Here is an 18,917-nt window from a genome sequence, read left to right on the forward strand (position 1 = left end):
CAAGCACAAAATATCAATGACCCTTATTTGATCCCATTGACGCCAACATTGAGAGCCCATTGGTTGTTTATGGTCCAATGAAAAGGTTGCACGTTAAAGGAGGTTTCTATAAAGCACCTTCAGTTGAGGTTTCTGTATATATGTCTGTTGTCTAAGTGTTTGTGTCTTTACGTCAAGTTTGTTTGAATATTTCAATGTCTTAATATCTTGAGTAAGAGTTTTGTCCCCTCTCTTAAACCTCAGCGCGCCACATCAAGGTGGTCCGCCCGACGTACGGCGTCGAGGTGTTTGACGGAGAGACAGCTCGATTTGAAGTCGAGCTGAGCGAGGACGATGTCCACGGCCAATGGAGACTGAACGGAGAAGTCCTCAGTCCATCCGCCGTATGTCTCTTTAATAACACCTCAGCAGATATTCTCTTACCCGCGGGTCGATTCACTTTCGTTTTGATTAAACCCAGACGTGGATTTTGTTAAGAAAAGAGTCACATCTCAAACCATTCACGGTTGAGAAATGTTTCATTTGTCGTTAGCTGAAGAATGAAAGTGAATTGACGCGCGGCCTTGCTCTGGTTTTCTGTCGAGTCCTTGTGTTTTTTTGTACTGAAATGCTGAAGTCTTGTCGGTCGTCTGCAGGATGTTGAGATCGTGGAGGACGGCGCCAAACACACTCTGGTCTTGTACAACTGCAAAGTGCCTCTAACAGGCGAGGTGGCGTTTACCGCCGCCAACGCCAAGTGCTCCGCTAACCTGAAAGTGAAGGGTGAGCTTTCACTTCCTCACTTCTATGCCTTAAACGGGTTCACTTGTTGCTTTTAAATCTTATCGTTCTTCAGTTTCTTTGCAAAGTTGTCGTCTTAATTTGTCGGGTGCTGCAATATCAAAAATAACCAGAAAATGATGTGGAATTTATAAAATGTAATAATGATTCATATTCCATGAAAAGTGTAGTAAATGCTATTACGTTCTGCATACAAAGAACCTTCTTTTGTGTTATGTAGAACTTTCTTTTGGGTAATTTTTCCCAATGTGGCAAAACTTTCATCAACTTACCCAAACACAACGGAGCCAAAGCTCTTATTCCCGAGCCCTACCTGAGCGGCCGTGATATTAACTGAATGTGTCTGAACCAACAGAGCACCCCGTCTCGTTCATTACACCGCTGGCTGACGTGCATGTGTACGAAAAGGACGAGGCAAAGTTTGAGGTGGACATTTCTAGAGAGCCCAAAAGCTTCCGTTGGTTGAAGGGATCTCAGGAGTTGTCAAACGACGATAAGTTTGAACTCCTGGCAGAGGGAAAGAGACACACTCTCGTTGTAAAATCTGCCAGATATGAAGACGAAGCCAAATACATGTTTGAGGCTGAAGATAAACGGACATCTGGGAAGTTGATTATCAAAGGTAAATGGAGTCCATCCAGTTCATTTTGGGATATATATGTACGCCACCTTTTCCTCCCAAAACATTGTGTGTGTATGTCTGTATGTGTTTATCTACCAACTCTAGATTTAATTCCCTATGAATGTATGTCTATAATTTGTGTTTGTCAGGTATTCGCCTTGAATTTATCAAGCCGATTAAAGACGTGACAGTGAAGGAACGTGAAACCGCAGAGTTCAGCGTCGAACTCTCTCACGAAAAGATCCCGGTGGTGTGGTACAGAAATGGCGTGCGCCTGCACCCCAGCAAGGTGGTGCACATGTCGGAGGACGGGAAAGTGCACACGCTGGCCCTCAAGGAGGTCACCATCGATGACACGTCCATGATCAAAGTGGAGGCCACGGGCAAGACCGCCGAGGCCATGCTCACCGTGCTCGGTTAGTAGGGTTTCCAGGGCTGAATTCCAGCGGTGGAATGTAACTAAGTATTTACTCTAAGTACTGTATTTAAGTCCAAATGTTGAGGTACTTTTCTTTTCATGCCACTTTCTACTTCTACTCCGCTACATTTCAGAGAGAAATATTGGACTTTTTTACTCCGCTATATTCATCTGTTCCAGCTTTAGTTACTAGTTACTTTAGTTACTCCACTACATTCATCTGTTACAGCTTTAGTTACTAGTTACTTTAGTTACTCCGCTACATTTGTCTGTTCCAGCTGTTCCAACAGAACGAAGGAAAGACAGAAAGGAAGAAAGAACAAAGGAAAGACAAAGAGGGAAAGACAGAAAGAAGGAAAGACAGAAAGAGACAGAAGGAAAGAGAAATTAAGGAAAGACAGAAAGAGACAGAAAGAAGGAAAGAGAAAGAAGGAAAGACAGAAAGAGACAGAAAAACAAACAGGGAAAGATAGAAAGACAGAAAGATAAAGAAAAACAAACAGGGAAAGATAGAAAGACAGAAAGATAAAGAAAAACAAACAGGGAAAGATAGAAAGACAGAAAGTAAGGAGAGACAGAACTGTTTGGATCCTTTACACTTTCTAAAATGTTTTAATACTTTAACTACATTTTCCTGATGATACTTACTTTACTAACATTAGCACTGCAGTACTTTAACTTGTAACAGAGTACAGTGTGGTATTAGTACTTTAACTTGTACCAGAGTATTTGAACAGTGTGGTATTAGTACTTTAACTTGTACCAGAGTATCTGAACAGTGTGGTATTAGTACTTTAACTTGTACCAGAGTATTTGTACAGTGTGGTATTAGTACTTTAACTTGTACCAGAGTATCTGAACAGTGTGGTATTAGTACTTTAGCTGCAGTAAAGGATCTGAATACTTGTTCCAGCGCTGGTTTTGCTGACTCTCTCTGGGCCTGGTTCCCTGACCCCCTCTGGGCCTGGTTCCCTGACCCCCTCTAGGCCTGGTTCCCTGACCCCCCATGGCTTCCCTTCTGCTGTAACTGCTCACTGCTGGTTGTTGTTGCGTGTCTCCTTGCAGAGGGCGACCTGTACTTCACGGCGAAGCTGCAGAACTACACCGCCGTCGAGAAAGACGAGGTGATTTTGTCCTGCGAGCTGAGCAAGGCGGCCGCCGACGTCCGCTGGTTCAAAGACGGTAACGAAATCTTTGCCTCCAAGAATGTTCTCCTCCAATCGGACGGCAGGAAGCGCACGCTGCTGATCAAGAAGGCGGCGAAGAGCAACATGGGAGCGTACACCTGCGACTGTGGCACCGACAGAACCACAGCCGACTTGAACATCGAAGGTAATACCTGCCGGGCCATCCCCAGACCACGCTCAGGACAGCAGAATCAGGCCACGCCCACCTCCAGTTCCCCCCCGAAACCCTCCGGGCCATCCCATCCTCCATCCTCCATCCTCCATCTTTACTTCCTGTACTGTAAATGTTTTGTAACGTTTGTGACGTCTTGTCATAATCCAGCCCTGAACATCTGCGTTATAACTGTTTATAAGAAACTCTCTTTATGACCTCTGAAGAAACAACGGAGACATGAATCTGTAAATGTCTCTTCACTCAGATGTTCATAAAAGGGTTTTATATATATACATGTTATAACCCTCACACTTTTTACTAACTGGTTTTTGGATTTCGTTCATTATGAATATTTATATTTGACAGGCGACATTAAATAAGGTCCCATGGCATGAAAATGTCACTTCATGAGTTTTTTTTTAACATTAATATGAGTTCCCCCAGCCTGCATATGGTCCCCCAGTGGCTAGAAATGACTTCAGATACAGTATTAGGGGACCACTAAGGTCTATATAAAAGAGACTTCAGATACAGTATTAGGGGACCACTAAGGTCTAAATAAAAGAGACTTCAGATACAGTATTAGGGGACCACTAAGGTCTATATAAAAGAGACTTCAGATACAGTATTAGGGGACCACTAAGGTCTATATAAAAGAGACTTCAGATACAGTATTAGGGGACCACTAAGGTCTATATAAAAGAGACTTCAGATACAGTATTAGGGACCACTAAGGTCTATATAAAAGAGACTTCAGATACAGTATTAGGGGACCACTAAGGTCTATATAAAAGAGACTTCAGATACAGTATTAGGGGACCACTAAGGTCTATATAAAAGAGACTTCAGATACAGTATTAGGGACCACTAAGGTCTATATAAAAGAGACTTCAGATACAGTATTAGGGGACCACTAAGGTCTATATAAAAGAGACTTCAGATACAGTATTAGGGACCACTAAGGTCTATATAAAAGAGACTTCAGATACAGTATTAGGGGACCACTAAGGTCTATATAAAAGATACTTCAGATACAGTATTAGGGGACCAGTAAGGTCTATATAAAAGCATCCAAAAAGCAGCATGTCATGGGACCTTTAAAACATGTGTAAACTACTTTAAAAAAGTACTGCTAGCACCAACACTTTCACACGTTTAGCTCATTTGCAACAGCTGACAAGAAATACATTTTAAACCTCGATCCTTTCTAGCGAGACCGGCCTGAATTCCTAAATGTCTTTAGAGGCATAACTAACTCGCTTATAATGCTTTATGGGACATTCATGGAGCGTGTGTTGACAGTGTAGAGATGTTTTTTTGGGTTGGGTTATTGTCAAGAGTGACTCATCGTCTTTCTGCTTTTGCAAAAAACACTGTAAGACGCTCTGAATAAGAGCGTCCGCTTTTCTGTCCAAAATGTCCCGTCACGTCTCCGCTGTTTGTCCTCCACTCATCGCCTCTCTCACTCTGTACGACGACATCAGACTGTTTTCACCTGACTCGAGTGTCTGTGGTTTCCCTGAGAGATGTCGGTCAGCCGTTTTGCTTTCTCCTCTAACGTCATTTTAAACCTCCGCAGAGCGCGACATCAAGGTGGTGCGCCCGCTGTACAGCGTGGAGGTCACGGAGACGGAGACCGCCAAGTTTGAGACGGAGATTTCGGAGGAGGACCTCCACGCCACCTGGAAACTGAAGGGAGAGATGATCCACCCTTCTGCTGTAAGATTACACACCCGCAAATATGTCACTGTTGTTATTAGGAAGTGAAAGGATGTGGATATATAGACTAAAAACACAGTTACACCTAGAGAGGGGGGAATGAGAGGGGGGATAGCCAGAGCAGGGGGAATGAGAGGGGGAAACACCAGAGCAGGGGGAATGAGAGGGGGAAACACCAGAGCAGGGGGAATGAGAGGGGGGGTAGCCAGAGCAGGGGGAATGAGAGGGGGAAACACCAGAGCAGGGGGAATGAGAGGGGGATAGCCAGAGCAGGGGGAATGAGAGGGGGAAACACCAGAGCAGGGAGAATGAGAGGGGGGATAGCCAGAGCAGGGGGAATGAGAGGGGGAAACACCAGAGCAGGGGGAATGAGAGGGGGAATAGCCAGAGCAGGGGGAATGAGAGGGGGAAACACCAGAGCAGGGGGAATGAGAGGGGGAATAGCCAGAGCAGGGGGAATGAGAGGGGGAATAGCCAGAGCAGGGGGAATGAGAGGGGGAAACGTAGCAGAAGATACTCCTTTTTAAACCAAAACGTAGCGGTGTGAATGTAGCCTGAATTATAGAGAGCTCGGCAAAGATTTGCCTGGAAGAAGACATTTTGGATCGTTTGTTTTAACTCGTCCTCAGGATGTGGAGATCAAGGACGAGGGAAGCCGACACATTTTGATTCTCTTCAACTGCAAAATGGACATGGCCGGAAGTGTCGACTTCTCGGCAGCGAACGCCAAATCCTCGGCTCAGCTCAGGGTCAAAGGTGACAGAAATCACACACACACACACACACACACACACACACACACACACACACACACACACAGTTTGGTAGTCAGCGTAAAATCTGTGACCAAACTCTTGAGATTTTTGGTAAAACGTGAAACCCAGCATCTAGTTAAGTACTGCACATTCACTAGTTTCACATTTCCGAGTCCTGCTGAAACAGAAATAAGGGCCGGGAGTGTAAAGCTAAGAAGGAGCAGCTCGGCACCAGAGGAACCAGAGAGTCAGGCAGGAGTTATCTCATCAAACCGAGAGAGAGGGAGTTCATTGAGAAGCCTCACGAACTCGAAACTCGAAACACGGTACGACAAGACGTTCTTCTCACCCAGACACGTTCTGGTTGAACTGTTACCCAACGTCAGCTGCAAAAATACACCGTCCGGTTATATTTATTGGTTTATTTAGAAGGGGACAGTGCAATTTCATAAAACACATGAACAAACATGGTTAAAAAAGCCAGAATTAGCCAAAAGGCTATTTTTCATCTGTAGTCCCCTGGCCAAGATGTAAAAGAAGCAATAAAATACAAACATGAAGAAACATTAACAAGTCTATGGCGAATTGATAACTACAATATAAACAGCACTGTAAAATACCTAAGGTACACAGTACCTGTTACAATATTAAAACACACAACAATATATTCAGTTGTGTCTTTGACATGATCTCCACTCCATCATATATAACAGCAGATTGGGCCCTTTTATAGGTAAATAAAAGGCAGGGTTCATACGTTTTGAAAAAAAATGGAAAAGTTATGGAATTTAAAAAATGCTAATTCCAGGCCTGGAAAGGTTTCGTATTTTGGAAAAATACAAAGACCCAGAAAGTTTTGGAAACACAGCATAATAATATGTGTTCAATTTATGAATCCTACTATGAACCGCATAAATGGTTTATAGTTAAACCTGTGAGGGTAAACTTTAACACAGATTTGAATTCTTATTGTAGAATTTCGACTGACATTTTCAGGAACACATGGTCATGGAAATTTGCAGAAAGGTCATGGAAAGGTCATGGAAAGGTATTGGTTAAAAGACGTATGAACCCTGAAAAGGGAGGAAAGCTGCAGAGAAAAATGTCCAAATTTCTGAGATTGAAGTCATAATTTGGTGAGAAAAACACTCAGACATTTGGGCCAGTAAGTAAGACGTAAAGCTATTTTAAAACTCTTATCGTAGAATTATTAAATATTCTGCACTGCAACAAAAACCTTTATCTTAACAAGTCATAAATTCAAATCCGAGCGTCTGGAACGGATGTATTCCTGACTCTATAAGGTAACAATCATTTAATAACATAACCTTGTTTGAAATGGGTTTGGCTAAAAGCTTACTTATGCTATATTGACTGGGTTGAATAGAATTTCATCACTAAAAAGAGACTAAAATGCAATTTTCGTCAACTAAAACTAGACAAATAATAATAATGATAATTCTGACTAAAATAAGACTAAAATGCTCAGACTTTTAAAAACTGACGAGACTAAAAATTGTAGAATTTGACTAGAACTAATAAAAACTAAAATGACAGCTTGACCTAAAAGACTAAAACTCAAATTAAAACAGGCTGCCAAAAACAAACTGTGGATGAGGGACATCCAGAGGTATTTCAGACAGACAGACAGACAGACAGACAGACAGACAGACAGACAGACAGACAGACAGACAGACAGACAGACAGACAGAGTTAGACATAGATAGATGTTTAGGAAGTGAAATGTCGTTGATATAGACTAAAGACGCAGTTACACTTAGTTCTAGTAATGACTTCATTTGTACAGGTTTTCTTAAATACAAAATAACTTTAAATGGCTGTCCTCGACTAAAGAAATTCTTAGTCGACTAACACTTATAGGATTTTGTCGACTAATCGATTAGTTGATATAATCGACAGAGCTGTGCTCTTTGAGAGGTGGTTAAGACTAGAAAAGCACAATATAAATGTAGTTAATTAACCATCTGTAAAACTGAGTTTCTCCACAATTAATCCTGCAAAAGCACCACTTTAAATCTCGTGTTTACCATGAATGTGCTCAGAAGTTTCTTGGAAATGAGTAATTAAGCATGAATAAGCATAAAAAATGACTAATGGACTAAAGAAATCTTAGTTGACTAAGACCAAAACGACCGATAAGTCGACTAATCCACTAAAAATAAGATCAGTAGAGAACAAAGACTTCACACATTCAGTGTTAAAGGACCATCTTCAACGATCAACAGTTCCCATCTAATCCTGAAAGCTAGAAACTGTAAAGCAGTGGCTGTGATGTGAGCCAGATCTCAGCTGTCACCGACCCTTTTAAAGACTTTTAAAAAACAAAATCAAATCTCAAACGGTGAAATCCCTCAGATGGAGCTTTTTGTTGTAACATGAAATGTAACTCCTCCGTGTCGTTGAGCAGATATCGTGTTAGCTGTCAGAGCAGATCCTGACTGACAGCTCGGCCTTTAACTGGCCATTAAGGGGCTTTAATTCAGGCATGTGGAGAAGCCTGCTGTAAATACTTGTTAATTCAAACTGGCTTCCTGTATCTGGGGTCGATGACAGCGTTACGACACGGCCAACCATGACGTTGCATTTTTCTGCAGCGTGACGTTGGGTAACCCCCAGCGAGGAGCTTCCACATTCTCCTTTTCCAGGAAAGTGACTGACAGGAGCAGGTTGGCTTCCCCTGCCGGGTTTGGCAGAGGCTGGCTCTCAGCCAATCAGGCTGCTCGGTTATTTTAGACGACACATGCCTTATCTAGAGCAGGTTAGCGGTGATTGGCAGGGGGCAGGATGCTCCCCCGTCCCTTACTGGTGCCTGCCAGCTTTATGAAATGTGCGGCAGGTCGTATGCTAATGAGCCAGCCCCCCCAGTGCCAAGTCGCGGTGTGGCTGTGTTCAGTTGTCCCGAGGGCATCCAGCCACCGGCCCACAGCTCCAGCACGCCATGACGATAAGCCACTGAGGATTAGCCGTTTCTCTGCGGGGATTTCTTTGGATTTATTCGACTTTTTTTGTTAGTGTTCTCTGAGGGGGGGGGACTAACCATGTCTTCTCCCCAATCCAAAGCCCGGGTGATCGGCCTGGCGAGGCCTTTGCAGGACGCCACGGTGACCGCCGGGGAGACCGCCACCTTCGAGTGCGAGCTGTCGTATGAAGGCATCGCTGTCGAGTGGTTCCTGGGGGGTACCAAGCTGGAACCAAGCGACAGAGTAAGTCCCAAAACACACACACACACACACACACACACACACAGCCAACTCACACTCTTCCTGTTGACATCCAGATACTAAAAGCTGTGCAGGGGCACCAGGAGTCCGGGCCCCGGGCCTCGGGCCCCGGGCCTCGGGCCCCGGGCCGGTTCTGGTCCCAGGGTTATGACCGGATTTCAACAACAATGACACATTTAAGAGACATTAAATGAAGAAAGGAAAGCCAGGGAACCCCTAAAGGAGGGGGCTCGGCATGTTGGGGTCCTTTTCCTTTCCTTTCCTTTTCTTTCCTTTTACAATTATTCATCAAAATGTAAATAAAGAGATAAGAAAAGATATAGTCTATGACATGAAAAATGCACAGAAGAAAGGAACAATCAGATGAGGAGAGAAAGAAAGTAATCTTACAAAAAGTTTTGACTTTTGCATTTAAGTACTTTTCGCAGTGTGTTTGCTCGTTTTATTTTAGTTTTAGTGTGATGTGAGGGCCAGGTATAATATTTTAGAAATATGCAGCTACATATACGTACAAAATACTTACATAATACAGATGAATGCTTAGTCTCTGTGCCGCTTTACTGTCCGATTTTAAGTGATTTCGGCACAGCGCCATCTCTGATTTGCGTTCATTTTGGCTTCAATAGTTTTTTTAACCTGGCGATACATAGTTTCAGTTTAGTCTTTCTTGAAGGTTTTGGTTTTTCATTTAGTTTCACTTTTCTAAACTCCACTTCTTTAGGTTTTAGTTTGAGTTTAGTTTAGGATAAGGTGAGCGTGTTGTTGGCCAGTGTTTCCGTTTGCTGTTCTCTTCTCTTCATATAAGGCCCTGCTGCTGCAGCGTTGAGGATTCCAGCCGAGCATACGATCCTGCTTTTGAGATAACGCAGGCAGGGAGGCTTTTTCTGCCCTGCAAGCGTTTCTCCAGGGGTTATTTTTAACAGCTGCAGCAGGAGGCCCGAGACGCAGAGCAGGTGGCCACGGCAGCGATTTGACAGCTTCAGCTTTAAAATCACACCACGCGCCGTTAAAAAAAAAAAAAAAAAAAAAAAAAAAGGTTTCTTCGCTTTTTCGCGCGGAAATAAGAGTCGCAAAGAGAGCTCGGTGTGAGTCCGGGCCGCTGAAAACAAGTCCAGCCATAACGCAGGATTAGTTTGATTATGGGATGGAACCGGAGAGCTCTAAAAGGTTTCCAGGGAAACACGATCTCTCTCTCGTGGGAGGGGGGGGGGGGTTGTGCAAGTGTGATTGACTGTTACACAACATCAACTGTTGCACCAAATCTCAAACTAAAGCCCCGAGCTGTTCTCTGACTGGGCTTTTCTTTAAATATGAAAGATAAAATATGTATGAGTAAATTCATACGTACATACATATATACATGTATAGTGTACATAGATACATACAAAAAAAAGAGAAAGAAAACAGATTATTTTCAGCAGATTATCACGAGCATGACTCAGCCACCTTCTTTATCTTTCTGTTCAAGAGTTCATAACAACCGAACTAAAATCCTGCAGGTTCAGTAAATTAAACCTCAAGAAAGCCAGTTTGTTGTTGAGCCACGGAGGAGAAGAACAAGACCAGACAGAAGACCAATAAAACAATAAAAAAAGCTATATTTGTCCTCCCCCAACACCCACACAAACGATCTCAACCAATGGATTCGAAAACTGACAGAAAACTGCACGAACTGTGGCCGGGTTGGCTCAGTGGGCAGAGCAGGCGCACATATACTGAGAGGGTTATACCTCGACGCAGAGGTCCAGGGTTTGGATCTGACCTGGGAGGATTTCTTGCATGTCTTCCTCTCTCCCTCTCTCTCCCTCTCTCTCTCTCTCCTTTCTCACCTAGCTGTAAAGCAAATAAAGTCTGAAAAGCCCAAAAAATAATCTTAAAAGAAACTCTACACGAACTCCGGAGCAACTGAACTGATATGATTTCAACTTTGAGCTTTGAAAAGATGAAATACAAAAAGTTTACAGTCTTTTGTCAGTTCAAAAGTTGTTTCTTTAACTTGTCTTTGTTGTCACTGACCCATTTTCAAAAAAAAGGTTTCTATATATCTGAAATCTGGGTTTCTGTCAAAACAAGTAACGTGGTAAGTCGAATAAATGATCATTTCACTACTGTCATTGAATTTGGGTTTTTTATTCAGTTTTATAGCAGAAAGAATCGATAAAGACATCGAGAAGTGACCAAATTGTCGGGCAAAGTGACAAAAAAAAATAGCTTCAAACACATTGGGGAAAAGTGAGCCTGGACTTCCCCTCTGTGAGATCAATAAAGTAAAATAATAAAATCTTATCTTCAAATACATCAAAAATCAAATCCTCTCTGTCTGCAGACATGAAGATACTTTGGTTACACTTTACTTGAAGGTATCTACATAAGAGTGACGTGACACTGTCATGAACGTGTCATAAGCGTTATAAACAAGTTATAAATGTTTATGACTTCTGCAGTGTTTTCTTTAGGATTTTTTTTTTTAGCAGTGGGGGCCTGTCCGAACACCCCCCACTCCCCCCCATGAAACATAACTGACACTTTGCTGCAACACACACTAATAATATTTATTCACCTCAATTCACACACACAATGAGGCATATTGTCAGTAGTGATTGAACTGTATTTTTAGAGTTACTATATCGGCCAACTCTGATCTCGACATATAGGCTAAGAATTCTGTAGCAAATAACAATAAACCCACTATTAATGACATTATCTTAATGCACTATTAATGACATTATCTTAATGCACTATTAATGACATTATCTTAATGCACTATTAATGACATTATCTTAATGCACTATTAATGACATTATCTTAATGCACTATTAATGAAATTATCTTAATGCACTATTAATGACATTATCTTAATGCACTATTAATGACATTATCTTAATGCAGTGTCACTACTGCAGCATGTAAATAATGCACCTCAAATACAAACGTTCTCCGACGTGCACTCTAACAATGCAGCCCTGTTTCTGATACCGTGGGGGACAGAAATGTTGCCGTGGGGGGGGGCCCGCCACGGTCAAATCAACATAGAGGAAACACTGTTCTGTCATTAAGTGTCATTCGGTTTTTGTCATGACAAGATGACATTGTTTTGGGTTGTCTTGATTATGACAAGTTGACATTAACCAAAGTGACATTACCAGAAGTTGTCTTGGTCATGACAAGTGACATTAAGTTAGGATGGAGTGTCCTTATTATTATATTATCACAGCTAAATGCCTAACCTTAACCCTTACCCTCACCCTAACCATAACCTAATTATATCCCTAATCCTGAAACCAAGTCTTCACCCTCAAACAGCCCTTAAAACGTGGGGGGGTCCAGCATTTTGGCCCCACAAAGCTAGTATAGTGGACTCCCGATTTTTGGACCCCACAAATATAGTTAAAAAAGAACACACAGACACCCACACACACACACACACACACACACACACACACACGCCGGCTCGACGCACACACACCAGCGCAACCAGCGCAGAACCATAAAACAGCCGTTAGGTTTCGTGTGTCATGTGTTCAGTCATGACACTCTTAAGTATTTACCTTCAAGTGAAGTGTTACCAAACTTTATTACCTTTGTTTATATTATTTTATTCTGTTGCAATCACATTTTACTTCCTACACTCAGAGGCATGAACATTTGATTCTCTACAACTAGTGAGAAATTGGCAAAAGTTTTCTACTTTATTGGTGAGCTTAAAATGTCTTGACGGGTTTCTTCTCCGAAGGGTAGCTCAGAAACCAAATGGCGTGTGGCTCCTTTCATGTACTAGTCTGGCTATCACCAGACCAAGCTCAAGCTCATAAGACTTACTTTATAATCACAGTTTGTGATTTGTGGCTACCACCAGACCAAGCTCAGTCTTTTAAGATTGACCATTGCTCTGGGGGAGTCTGCTCTGTATTTTCTACTGCACAAGAGGCGCGATCAACGGGCATAGTTCCCATGACTCTGCACGTAGTTGGATAGTCCTTCAACCAATCAGAGCAACGATCCAGGTGACGTAGCAGCGACAGCGGCATCAGCGCGTTGCTGCGCTTCGGTGGCCGCCACGTTGAATGTAAAACGAGAAGCTGCTTGGTCGCTTCTCTATCGTCATCGTGTTAAACCGGCCAATAGCGCGCCAGGTGGATAAGCCAGATTGTGGTTGGTCCCCACAGATCTGTAACGGAAGCAGGGTAGATGAACATACAGGTTTCCAGCCTGAGCTGCAGGGAGAAATCAAACCCCCGGCAGATCAGGCCGGGGTTACCCAGTCTATTCATGTACAGCAGGGCTGTCAAACTCAACTTCACCAAGGTCCAGGCAGGTTTAGTTTATTGATAGGCTTTGTGTCATATAGTCTTCTCACTTACAGTTTGGTCGACATAAAGTCCTGAAGAAGTCAGGAGAAAGTTCCTCGGCCATCAGAGGAAAGAAGAGCCCAAAAACTTTGGCGAAATGACAAAAACTTTGGAAAAAGTGACAAAAACTTTGGAAAAAGTGACAAAAACTTTGGAAAAAGTGACAAAAACTTTGGAAAAAGTAGCAAAACGTTAGAAAAAAATGACAAAAACTTCGGAAAAAGTGACAAAAAGGTCGAAAAAAATTCGAAAAATGTCAGCAAAAGTGACCAAAACATCGGCAAAAAGTAGGTGGGCCAAAATGTTTTCTGAACCTAAATTGATGTGCGGGGCCAGATCAGGATCTGCGAGGGGCCAGATTTGGCCCACGGGCCTCGAGTTTGACACGTGCTGTACAGGATTGAATAACCAGTCTGTAGCTGCTTCTTTAAAAACCTCTTCCCAAACAGAATTTTGAACTGGTCAGCATTGTAAAGTATTCTATTGGAAGTCCTTCCCTCTCCCCTCTCTCTGAGAGATTATTAAATCAAATGTACCCTAAACGACAGTTGAAAGACCTGATAATGGTTCATCTGTAAAGCACAACTAATCTCGGTTGAAGAGATGAGATAAGAGAGATAAATGTAATGGTTTTTCAGACACGATCGACACCATATGGTTCCTTCCTCTCGGCGGAGTTGTGTTTCGGTGGCTCTGTGTGAAATACGGTCCGTGGACGTGTGTTAAAATCAGCCCTCGGGTGTCAAAGGTCTAAATGTTTAAATCGGGGGAAGGAAAGCAGCTGCCTGCGTTCGTTTGAGTTGTCAGGGCTCAGCTGACGGAGCCCGCATGTGCTGCAGACCTGAGAACCATGTCAAGAACATTTCTTTTTATTTATTTTGGTGACGCAACTCCACACACATATATACAAGCTTGCAAATGTAACACATGTATCTCACATTTGAAAATACAAACAGTAGAAAATACATTTTTGATTTGATTTATTTTGGATTCGACAAACATAATCCCAAGGATAGCATGTTAAAGTGTAAACACCTATTTCCAACATGGTCCTTGGTGTTAAAACATGCAACACATAACGAAGACCTATTTCAGGTCAAAGACATAACAAGTAATACAGATCATCCGAGGTTTGAAAACATTCTAAAATCAAAGAATCATAAATCACATAAAATAATCAGTCTACTCTGACTAAAAAATATTGGCTACTCTATTCCATAAAAATACCTTTACTTTGTGTCTAAAAGCCCCTCCAGCATAAATAATAATGAAATAAATAAAACAAATAAAAGGCAGCTTCCAGTTACGTAAAATGAGTCTGGCAGCTACAATAAAGCCCGTTAAGATCTGTCTTTGGTTTATTTTGTGTATTTTGTATTATGTTTACGCGAAATCATGATGTCACGTTGTCTTTTTAATGTAATATGAAGCAGTGCACGAAGTTAAAAACAGTAGGAATATTTAGTTGAGTTGTGAGTCTGATTGTTAATTGTTTATTGTACGTCTTGTTGATAGTTGATTGTTTATTCTATGTCTTTTCTATTTATAGAAACTTATTTATTATTTTTTTTTTTTTTTATTGCATTTTGCACCGGGGGTCCTAGGGGACTGAAATTTCATTTGTGCCGTATGTCATGCATGTATAGCACATCTGACGACAAAGCTGACTTCACTTGACTAACACTCGACTACACAACTCTGAAAAACTGAGTTTCTCCACAAAGAATCATGGAAAAGCACAAATAGCATCAAAAACGTCCAAAAAAAGTGACAAAAACGTAAATAAACAGAGTGTTGGTGTGACTGTGACTGTGTTGAACAGGTGGTGTTGAAGTCGGAGGCTAAAGTCCACAGCCTGACTCTGAGGGACGTCAAGCTGAACGAAGCCGGACAACTTAAACTGGTCGCCAAAGACTTCCAGACCGAGGCCAACCTCATCGTCAAAGGTAAGGTCACCAAACCAAAGAGCTTTGTGTCAAGTTACAGAGGCCAGAGCAGGGGGATTGAGAGGGGGAAACACCAGAGCAGGGGGAATGAGAGGGGGGAACACCAGAGCAGGGGGAATGAGAGGGGGGAACACCAGAGCAGGGGGAATGAGAGGAGGGATAACACCAGAGCAGGGGGAATGAGAGGGGAAACACCAGAGCAGGGGGAATGAGAGGGGGAAACACCAGAGCAGGGGGGGAATGAGAGAGGTGAAACACCAGAGCAGGGGGAATGAGAGAGGTGAAACACCAGAGCAGGGGGAATGAGAGAGGGGAAACACCAGAGCAGGGGGAATGAGAGGGGTGAAACACCAGAGCAGGGGGAATGAGAGAGGGGAAACACCAGAGCAGGGGGAATGAGAGAGGTGAAACACCAGAGCAGGGGGAATGAGAGAGGGGAAACACCAGAGCAGGGGGAATGAGAGGGGAAACACCAGAGCAGGGGGAATGAGAGAGGGGAAACACCAGAGCAGGGGGAATGAGAGGGGAAACACCAGAGCAGGGGGAATGAGAGGGGGAAACACCAGAGCAGGGGGAATGAGAGGGGGAACACCAGAGCAGGGGGAATGAGAGGAGGGATAACACCAGAGCAGGGGGAATGAGAGGAGGGATAACACCAGAGCAGGGGGAATGAGAGGGGGAAACACCAGAGCAGGGGGAATGAGAGGGGTGAAACACCAGAGCAGGGGGAATGAGAGAGGGGAAACACCAGAGCAGGGGGGGAATGAGAGGGGAAACACCAGAGCAGGGGGGGAATGAGAGGGGAAACACCAGAGCAGGGGGAATGAGAGAGGGGGAAACACCAGAGCAGGGGAATGAGAGGGGAAACACCAGAGCAGGGGGAATGAGAGGGGGAAACACCAGAGCAGGGGGAATGAGAGGGGGAAACACTAGAGCAGGGGGAATGAGAGAGGGAAACACTAGAGCAGGGGGAATGAGAGGGGGAAACACCAGAGCAGGGGGAATGAGAGGGAGAAACACCAGAGCAGGGGGAATGAGAGGGGAAACACCAGAGCAGGGGGAATGAGAGGGAGAAACACCAGAGCAGGGGGAATGAGAGGGGGAAACACTAGAGCAGGGGGAATGAGAGGTGAAAAACCAGAGCAGGGGGAATGAGAGGGGGGAAACACAGCAGAAGATATTCCTTTTTAAACCAAAAGGTAGCGGTGTAACAGTATCCTAACTACCGTGGTGTGTGTTTTTGCGTGTGTGTGTGTGTGTCTTTTTGCGTGCGTGTGTGTTTTTGCGTGTGTGTGTGTGTGTGTGTGTGTTTTTGCGTGTGTGTGTGTGTGTGTGTGTGTGTGTGTGTGTGTGTGTGTGTGTTTTTGCGTGCGTGTGTGTGTGTGTGTGTGTGTGTGTGTGTGTGTGTGTGTGTGTTTTTGCGTGTGCGTTCAGAGCCTCCGGTGGAGTTCACGAGGCCTCTGGAGGACCAGACCGTGGAGGAGGAAGCCACCGCCACGCTGGAGTGCGAAGTGTCCCGAGAGAAGGCGGCGGTGCGATGGCTCCGGGACGGACAGGACATCAGGAAGACCAAGAAGTACGAGATGATCGTCGACGGACGCAAGCGAGCGCTGGTCATCCACGACTGCTCTCTGGACGACTCCAAGACCTACACCTGTGACGCCAAAGACTTCAAGACCTCCTGCTTCCTCAACGTGGAACGTGAGTACGGCCGAGGAAGTTTTAAAGTCTTTCTGTTGTTGTTGTCTTTTTGTTTTATTTTTTTTTTTTTAGAACTTAGATTTTTATTTAGAACCACAGCATTACATACAATACAGTATGGCATCGGGTTTTAACCAGAGGTGGTCCGATACCGATTCCAATACCTGAACTTGTGTATCGGCCGATACCGATACCAGTGGGTCATATATTTTATTATGTTTTAACAGCTGTATACTACTATCTCTGTATGGATGTGATATGATGTATAACAGCTGGTATGGATGTGATATGATGTATAACAGCTGTATACTACTATCTCTGTATGGATGTGATATGATGTATAACAGCTGTATACTACTATCTCTGTATGGATGTGATATGATGTATAACAGCTGTATACTACTATCTCTGTATGGATGTGATATGATGTATAACAGCTGTATACTACTATCTCTGTATGGATGTGATATGATGTATAACAGCTGTATACTACTATCCCTGTATAGATGTGATATGATGTATAACAGCTGTATACTACTATCTCTGTATGGATGTGATATGATGTATAACAGCTGTATACTACTATCCCTGTATAGATGTGATATGATGTATAACAGCTGTATACTACTATCCCTGTATAGATGTGATATGATTTCTATCTTTGTTGTCGGTCTGGCTCAGGTTAAACTCTTTGTGAAACAATGAATGCCCCAGAACTTTCTTTTATTCTCCAGTTTGACAGTCAGTTATAACGGAAAAAGAACACAAATAAACTACTTTAACGTAGATTTTCTTTAGGGCTATCGGATCGGTGCATAAACTCCAGTACTTTCCGATACCGATACCAGCTATTTAGGCGGTATCGGAGCCGATACTGGTATCGGTATGGGACCATCTCTAGTTTTAACATGTCAGTCCATTACGTTTCTACAATATTGACAATTCGTCTAAACATGTCAGATGCACAATCAAAAGTATACACTGTAGTATAAACTCCACATAAGTACTGTGCATCAGTTGTACTGTATAGTGCTTTAAGTATAGAGTATACATGGCATGCAGATAAGCTGAGAACTTGCTAGTACATGTGGTTTAGTTTTCCGATTTACTAATTTACAGAAATTAGGCGCAGTAAAACATTCATCCCAACAATAATGTCCAGATATTGTTCTATGGTCTGTGCTAAAACTAGTACTTACAAACGATGCTTTCGAAGGCATAAACAAAGGACGGATTGTCACACACCGTTTTAGTTTTAAAAGCCTAACCAGGGACAGGGGTTGCAAATTAGTCATGGCTATAAACCTGCATGCAATGTTCTATGCATTTCTCTCTGCCAAATAAACACTAAATAAAAAAGAAATAATAATAATAAATAAAAAACATATCACATGTCAAATGAAAAGAAATTTAAAGGGCCGATAGGGGGTTAATAGCTTAAACCTGAAGGCAATGTGTTAGATAAACAGCGCTGTAGATGTCTGGTTCAGTGTTTGTGTTGTTGGATTATGTGTCAATGTGCCTGAAATGTACAACAACAAATTGCCTCTCGGGTCATGAAAGTTTTCTAAGTCTAAATCTAAGGTTTTGTGTGTGTGTGTGTGTGTGTGTGTGTGTGTGTGTGTGTGTGTGTGTGTGTGTGTGTGTGTGTGTGTCCACAGCTCCACATGTCGAGTTCTCGAAGCCTCTCCGTGATGTTGAGGTCAAAGAGAAGGAATCCGCCAGGTTTGAATGCCAAGTTTCCAGAGAGGATGTCAAAGTGAGCATCACCTTTTGTGTCCAGATACATCTTCAAATATATAACGACTAGGGCTGGGCGATACGGAGAAAATCAAACATCAAATACCTCGATATCGATACCGCAACGATATTGTAGTGCTGACTAGTAGGGCTGCCACCTCTTAGTCGATTAGTCGACTAATCAGTCGTTTTGGTCTTAGTCGACTAAGATTTCTTTAGTCCATTAGTCATTTTTTATGCTTATTCATGCTTAATTATTCATTTCCAAGAAATTTCTGAGCACATTTATGGTAAACACAAGATT

General features: G+C 43.0%; 1 protein-coding gene across 1 annotated transcript in view; it reads left to right on the forward strand.

The window, feature by feature from the left end:
* Positions 1 to 18,917, forward strand: part of LOC114564194 (titin-like) — a 380,077-nt gene that overhangs the window by 184,617 nt on the left and 176,543 nt on the right. Inside the window, 12 exon segments of the mRNA XM_028591428.1 lie at positions 244 to 383; positions 636 to 762; positions 1,136 to 1,402; positions 1,552 to 1,818; positions 2,671 to 2,687; positions 2,807 to 3,370; positions 4,743 to 4,880; positions 5,510 to 5,636; positions 8,717 to 8,859; positions 15,049 to 15,172; positions 16,607 to 16,873; positions 18,535 to 18,632. Of these exon segments, the coding sequence (XP_028447229.1) occupies positions 244 to 383; positions 636 to 762; positions 1,136 to 1,402; positions 1,552 to 1,818; positions 2,671 to 2,687; positions 2,807 to 3,370; positions 4,743 to 4,880; positions 5,510 to 5,636; positions 8,717 to 8,859; positions 15,049 to 15,172; positions 16,607 to 16,873; positions 18,535 to 18,632 (2,279 nt within the window).

This window comes from Perca flavescens, chromosome 11, assembly GCF_004354835.1.
Source record: "Perca flavescens isolate YP-PL-M2 chromosome 11, PFLA_1.0, whole genome shotgun sequence".
NCBI lineage: Eukaryota > Metazoa > Chordata > Actinopteri > Perciformes > Percidae > Perca > Perca flavescens.